Consider the following 7,778-nt stretch of genomic DNA (forward strand, 5'->3'; position numbering starts at 1 on the left):
AAGGTCTCTATGACTGTCAGGCCCCTTGCTCCTGTGCTCCCTGACCTGCTTCCTGCTGGCTCTACCCCTCCAGTCCCCTTGGTGTGCAGTGTGCTATGAGGTGAACACTGCCAGGCACTCTATTCTAACCATGTCAGGTCACAGAGATGGGCAGATTTCATGCAATTTTATTATTTTCAAAAAGAGTGATTTGTTTAATGTGTTCCTAAGAGTGATTTGATCTTTAAACCTCTGCAAGAATTTTTACATAAACTCACAAGTCATCAAAAATGCTGGGTTAAACTAAACAAAGTGATTTTTTTGTTGTTTGAAAAGTATAATCACAATGATGTGACCCAACTCACCAATTCATACACCAAACTCTCAGTCAGCACGGATGTTCCCTGATAGCCTCTAAGGCAGCGGTTCTCAACCTGTGGGTCGCGACCCCTTTGGGGGTCGAACGACCCTTTCACAGGGGTCGCCTAAGACCATCGGAAAACACATATATAATTACATATTGTTTTTGTGATTAATCACTAGGCTTTAATTATGTTCAATTTGTAACAATGAAAATACATCCTGCATATCAGATATTTACATTACGATTCATAACAGTAGCAAATTTACAGTTATGCAGTAGCAACGAAGATAATTTTATGGTTTGGGGTCACCACAACATGAGAAACTGTATTAAAGGGTCACGGCATTAGGAAGGTTGAGAACCACTGCTCTAAGGTTATTCCCTCCCCCAATGCTGGGGGCCACCATTCCCTTGTATTCAGCACTCAGAGGCCCCAAGAAGCTGGCTGAGAAGAGCGGAGGGTCAGGCTGTCTGCCCTTCCCCAAAAGAAGCAGATTGAAAGAGATGGAGAAGGCTGGGCAGTGAGAGTTGGGAGAAGAAGTGACAGCCCAGAAAAGCTGGATCCTTTGATTTCTCAATAGATACCAAGCCTGCACCACTCTTAGCTACACACAGTCTCCTCACACTTGCCAAATCCACTGGGACCCTGGACTTCAAGTATTATTTGTGCTGAAAGAATGACCATCCCATCAAAGAATAAGAAAGATGGGCCTCCTCATTATTTCCATAGAACAGAGCACTCAACTCCAACTTTCTTGCCAAAAGATCAATAATCCAAAGACAGCTTGATCCCCACCCTCCCTAAATCCAATCCAAGAGGAAGCAGTTTGAGAAAACTTCCTATGTCCTGGCAAGGCCATGGCTCCCCACAGTACTCAGAGGCTGGTACAAAGTCCAATCTTACAGACTTACTATTCCCTTCCACCCTGGCTTGACTGTCTGGTGTCACCGGTGGCAACGAGGGTGAGGAGGAAATGTCTGGGTCTGAGCCTGGTGAACTGAGCCCCAGTGGCCTCTACCTTGCTCTCCAGGATCACCAGGGAGGGAAGATGGCATTGAAGAAGGCCCCCAAATGTCAAGAGCAACCCTCCTTCTCAGTGCTACAGTCTACATCACTGCCAGAAATGAGGACCCCACCAAGAGTGTTGTGAGGAATAGAAGAAACCAACCAGAGTGATGTTACGTCTACAAGGTTCCCAAGGATGAGGCCCCTGGAATAGCTGGGACCGGCCCCTGTCTCTGGGCGGAGACCCCACGTGGGCCCCTCCTGCTCACTTACACACACAGCCTGGCTTCTTAGCCGACCACTGATTATTCTTTTGGCACGTGATTGCCTTCTGCCCCACCAGCTCAAAGGCAGGCTGGCACTCAAACTTGAGTGTGTCACCGTGGCGAAAGCGAGAGCCTTCCCTCTGGCCATAGGCAGGCACGCCGGGGTCGCCGCAGCTGCCCTGCTCGATCTCTGAAAGACAGGAAGACAAGAAAAGAGAGACAAAAGTTGACTTCATTCCCTTGTGGAGCTGCAGTCCTCGGTCACGAGGCAGTGCTTCCAGTGACACAGGCAGATCTTCAGGGAGCAACCCTGCCTCCGGTCAGATGCCCAAGCCCCAGTCCACAGAGAGTGCTCTTAGGTGCTGGGATGCTTTCACTCCGGGAAGGTGGGTCTACCTCCTTCTCGGGATGCCTGTCCCACCAGCTGACAAGCCCTGAAGTTTGGAGACTCTCTTGCTGAACTTGACTCTGCATTTGTATTCCTAACGTCACCCGACAGATCTTGAGTGCGGTCCATTCCTGAGTGGCAGTGGCAGGCACGAGATGGGAAGGCAGCTGATGCTTGGCTGCCTGCCTCTCCCCAAACCAGAGATTAAGTGAGAATCAATATTGGCTGCTTTCTGATAGGGAAGCACTTGCATGAAGGTATTTTTTAAAATTCAATTTGAGATGGTAGCAGGTAAAATGAAACAAATGACTTGTTAGCTATGCTTTTAAGTTCATCTGATTCAACAGTGGTGAGTCAGACTTGGGCTGGGTTCCCTGCGGCAGCTCTGGGGCCTGGGCTCAGGGGGCACAACGGGCTGGCTGCCTCACGGGAGAGTCATTCAGGACCCAGGAAAGGAATCTGTCCTGGCCAAGACCTTGGAGTTTCCTCCGGAGGAGACACCCCCACTTCCACCAGCCCTGTGTTTGGTGTGAGAGATGTTGGTGGAGGAGGCAGGAGGGGAGGAGGGGGAGGACAGAAGAGAGGGGAGGAGGAGAAGCTCAGCTCCCAGGGAGGAAGGCATCCTGAGGGAAACATCGGGAGTAATGAGTGAAGTGACAGATGGTAGGTGAGAACTGGAAGAGCCCCATGATTTGGGAGAGAGGGGGCTGGAGTTTTTGGACACCTTCTGAGACTTGTCAGGCCAAAGGGACCCTGGCTTTTCTGTAGACATTATGGGCTGCCAGGAGCCACAGTCCCCAAAGTTGCCATGTGTGACCTAACAGGCAGCCCTGTGCATTGCCCTATATGGGCGGGCACTTGGTTGTCACATTCATGTTATCCCCCAAACCAGGGCCTCCAGCTCCCTGCTGAGAGCTGGCAGAAAGAAGGGTGTGTGTGTGAGTGAGTGAGTGAGTGAGTGAGTGTGTGTGTGTGTGTGTGGTGTCTCGGTCAAATATCTAGGGTCCTCGGGTGTGAGGGAAAGTGGGTGGACCAGGCCAGGTGCCAGGTCTAAGGGCTCATGTATAGATCGGCTCTCCCATTTCTCATCTCCCATGTCTTCTGGGCCTCACCTTCTACACACACACCTGCTGAAAGCACCTCCGATCCCCTCTGATGCTGGTTTTCCTGTGCAGGGCCTGGGGGCACACACTGAGGCACTCCCGGGAAGGTGGTGGCTTTGCTCTAGGTCCCCGAAATATAGGGTCTCCGAGGGAAGGAAGAAGGGGCCCCTGGGACAAATCAATCTGGAGAAGCAAGCAGTAAGGCCCTCCTTCCAGGGGTTCCCTTTTTCCCAGGGTGTGAGACCCTGGCAAGGACTGTCACTGCAGCCATTCAGAGACCTAATGGAAGTTACCCAGCATCTGAAGACAGAGCTGAATCCTACTCCGTAAGCTAGGACCCAGACTTAAGGTTTCTTAGTGAGGTCCCACCGTGCTGTAGAAGATACACATGTGGGGTACACCTTCAATGTCCCTGCCAACAGCTGCTAGTCTGAGGGTGTGATCAGCTCAAGATGAACAGTGTCCTCAGAGGGAGGAAGGAATCTGCCAGCTCTCCCCCAGGTGTAGGTATGGGCCTTCCCCCATGCCCACATCCACCCCATTTCTCCTGCCGTCAGTGCCACCAGAGCACCTGCTATGTGCCAGTCCCTGTGCTAGAGACCAGAGATCTGGACTTGGGTCCTGCTGTCCATGGCCGAACAACCTAGCTGTGATACGGCGAGGGAGAAGGTATTTATGACACTGTGTGATTGTGCTGTGGAAGGGCCCAGAAGGATACCTAACGCAAACTTGGAGGTGGGGCTGGAAATAGGATGTGGGGAGTGAGGCACTAACCTTGGGCACAAAACTTCAGGGGTCAGCAAAAGCTCAGGAATCAACACAATATCTTAGAGTGTAATATTTTTTTTAGGAACTCAAAATTAATGACTAGGAATACAATCCAACATTAAGAAAAGTACCAAGACCTAAACTGAAGACCAGATCTGACCTTGCACTTGGATGACTCACCTCACTGGTCTCACCCTAGTCCTGATCATCAGAGCCTGTGGTTATTTCAAATGTTGATGTTTTTAATCATCGACATTTTCCATTAATCTTGATTTTAAATTTACATTAAAATGTTTGTCTTAATTACTGAGTTTTTTGGCATCCTTCAACTCCTTTAAATTTTATGCCCAAGGTGAGTGCCTTGCTCCCTTCATCCCAGTTCCAGCCCTGGCATCAGGGAAGGCTTCTTGGAGGAGGTAATGTCTAAGCTGAGGTCTGAAGCCTGGGCAGGAGCCAGCAGGTGAAAGGACAGGGGGATTCATTGCAGCATCATTTACAATAGCCAAGACATGGATAGATGAATGAATAAGGAAAATGTAGTGTACACACACACACACACACACGAACATTATTCAGACATTAACAAGAAGGAAATCTTGCCATTTGTGACAAAATGGATAAAATTTGAGGGCATTATGCTACGTGACATAAGCCAGACAGAGAAAGATAAATACTGTATGATCTCACTTATACATGGAATCTAACAAATCTAAACTCAGAAAAAAAGAGCAGAGCAATGGTTGCCAGGGCTGGGGGGGTGGGGGAATGGAGAGATGTTGGTCAAAGGGTACAAAGTTCCAGTTATAAGATGAATAAGTTCTGGAGACATAATGCACAGCATGGTGACTATAGTTCACAATACTATATTGTATATTTGAAAGTTGCAAAAAGAGTTGATGTTAAAAGTTCTCATCACACACACACAAATTATAACTATATGAGATGATGGTTGTGTTGGCTAATCATATCGCAGTAACCATTTCACAATATATACACATATCAAGTCATCATGTCGTACATACACTACACAATGTTATCTGTTAATTATATTTCAGGGAAGCTGGGGAAAAAGAGAGGAATGAGTGGGAGAGAAGGGAGAAGAAGTACCCTTGAGGTGGAGATGAGGCCATGCAAAGTCTCAGTGGTAAGACTGTAGGATTGCAATGACAACAGTGATACTAACTAGCTAACAGTTGTTATAACTAATAACTCTGATGCTGGTTATGTGCTGGCAGCCACTTGAAGCACTTTAGATATATTGACTCATTTCACCCTTACAGTAACCCTGAGAGGTAATACTATTATAGCCATTTTAAAATGAAGGAAACTGAGGCACAGATCAATCATGTAAGGCCATAGAGCTAGAGAATGGTGGATCAAAGATCCAAATAGGTTGAATGGTCCCAGGGCTCCTAACCACTGTGCAATATTGCCTTTCTACACACAAGGTATTGTCAGCAAGGTGCTGAGAGATGTGGCTGGAGAAAGCAGCAGGGCCAACCCATGGAAGGGCCTGTGAGATCTGCTAATAAGAGTGAGCTACAGATAATAGGCAACTGGGAGTCCACAAAGGGGTCCATTCTATTTAGCATTTCATATTGTATATTCTGAAAGATCACCCCGACTGTTGTCTGGAGAACAGCCAGGAGCAGTCATTCTGGAGGCAGAGGGATCATTCATTCATTTAACAAATGCCTGCATGTCTACTTAGTGAGCCACTGCACCCAGCCCTGGGGGTTCACAGAGAATGGGGCAGACATAGCCCTGCCTATCTGGAGCCTCCATTCTGGTGGGAGGCTCACAGTAATATGGGAGGTGTTCTGGTAGCATCCTGGGCTGGGCACTAGCAGAGGGGATGGAAAGAGACAGAAAGATCTGGGAGGCCTAAAGCTAGAAGAAGCCATAGGCCCACTGAGAGTGAGGATACAGGGGATAAGGGAGAGGCATGGGTCTACAGTGACGGGAGGGTGGGCCTTGGACCCTGGGTGTGCTTCCACTAAGATAAGAATGCGGGAGGAGGGGCAGGTCTGGGGGTCAGCAGTAGGGCATGCTGAGTGGACACAGGCACATCCAAGTGGACACAGCTAGTAGAAAGTGGTATCATGGGTCTTAAGTTCAGGAGAAAAATCTGGTCTAGAAATACAGAATTTGGATTCAGCTCACAGATGATAAAAGAAGCTATGAGAAGGATGAGACCACCCAAGGAGAGTGAGAAGAGTTGTCAGTCCAGGGCAGAACAGTCAGGACCACTGTAGGGACCAGCACAATGTTAGATTAAATCCTGGGGAAAGTGGGGCCACAGAAGCTTAGAGAAGAATGAGCTTCAAGGAGCTCAACAGCATCGCATGCTGCAGGGAAGTTTACACAGGACTGAAAAGCAGGTTAGTGAAGGTCAGCGGCGAGTTAGCGGGGAGTAGACTGAGCGTAACAGTGGGACCAACACCTAATGGGAGAAGAGGAAGATGATACAGGGAGAGTGGATGCCACTTAAAAATGGCATTTCCTGGAAGTGACAGAGTAGAGAGAAGTTAGGTGATAACACATGAGGAATATGGACTTAAGGGGGCAGTTTAAAATATTTTTAAGATGGGAGAAACCTAACCATGTTTAAATGCTAGCGAAGGAGAGATATAGAAATAGAGATAAAGATAGAGATAGACACATAAAATATAGACTTAGAGAGGATGAGAGATATTACATAGTTAACTGAAGATATGGAGGACCAGGGGCATGAGACTCTAGAGAAGGCAGGAGGAATGGGCTCCCTTGTGCTCCCCTGCCCTGCCTGAAAGTCACTCGCTGGGGCGGGGCCTGAGAGACCTGGGGACTCTTGGGGGATGAGGGAAGAGGTGATTGCAATGAGTGTTGAGGTAGGATCACAGAAGGCTGAAGGAGATCCTATGATGATGACACAGGCTCTGTTTTCTAAGTAAAGGAGGAGGTCATGGTCTTTGCTGAGAGTAAGCAACCAGTCCTGAGGAGGAAGATTAGATGTTGACAAGAATGTCTGAAGCAATCACTCTGGAGAAGAGGAACTCATGGCTGGATGGACTTCCATGCACCTCTGGGGCCCGAGGAGGGTGGATGGAGATGCCTCATTTATAGGGAAACCAAGAGCAGGACTGTGCGACTTGTCCCAGAAGCCCTCAGTGATGTGGATCCCGCAGAAAAGGAGGAAGGGCAGCAGGACTGATTGAGGGGCGGGTTGGGTTTGGAGAAATGGAAGGACAATAGGGCAAGTTGAGGGTATTGTTAAAAGAGGGTATGGCTGAGGGGTTACCCAAGGGCTTAGGCTAAATGAGAAGAGAAGTGAGAAGAGCAGGTGGGGGTGGAGAATCGAGAGGTCAAGGGAAGGATGATGAACAGGAGGGGGGGAGTGATGAGTGGAGAAGCTGGAGAGACCAAGGGTGACAGAGCAGATGGGTGGAGTTAAGATTTCAGAGGTGCTGGAGATCAAGGTCTGGCTGGAGTGCACAGAGAGGAAGTGAGAAGATCAAGAAACTGAGAGGCAAGGTGATAACCAGAGGAGAGAGGAAGAGACTGGAGATGTTGATGAGGAAGGTAGAAAGCGGCGCAGGGGGAGGGAGACAGCATAAGGTCAAAGGAGAAGGGTTTACACAGGTGGAATAGATTGGAGAGTGAGCACATGAGCCCACCTCTCCAACAGACAGTCATGGCCTGGGGACATGAGTTGCTTACACTGCAGAGGGCTATAGGGTAATGATGACCTCAAGGGGAAGTCAAGTTTAAGGGGGCTTTTGGCAAAGAGGTGTAAGGCATTGGAGAGGGGAATGTAAAGACCACAGAGCCAGGATTGAGTGGAGGGGAGAGGAAGAACAGAGCAGTTTGGGAGCTCCTTCCAGGAAGGCAGAGGGGGCTGGTGCCTGGCTTCTGTCCCTCTGAC

At 48.9% G+C, this 7,778-nt stretch overlaps 1 protein-coding gene across 1 annotated transcript in view; it reads right to left on the minus strand.

Moving 5' to 3' along the window:
* The window catches only part of LOC102258474 (CUB and sushi domain-containing protein 2-like), a 223,335-nt gene extending 221,484 nt beyond the window's left edge, over positions 1-1,851 (minus strand). Inside the window, exon 1 of the mRNA XM_014549497.1 lies at positions 1,623-1,851. Coding sequence (XP_014404983.1) covers positions 1,623-1,851 — 229 coding nt within the window. The remainder of the gene's footprint in view (positions 1-1,622) is intronic.
* Positions 1,852-7,778: the final 5,927 nt, after the last annotated feature.

Source organism: Myotis brandtii, unplaced genomic scaffold, assembly GCF_000412655.1.
Source record: "Myotis brandtii unplaced genomic scaffold, ASM41265v1 scaffold555, whole genome shotgun sequence".
Classification (NCBI taxonomy): Eukaryota; Metazoa; Chordata; class Mammalia; order Chiroptera; family Vespertilionidae; genus Myotis; species Myotis brandtii.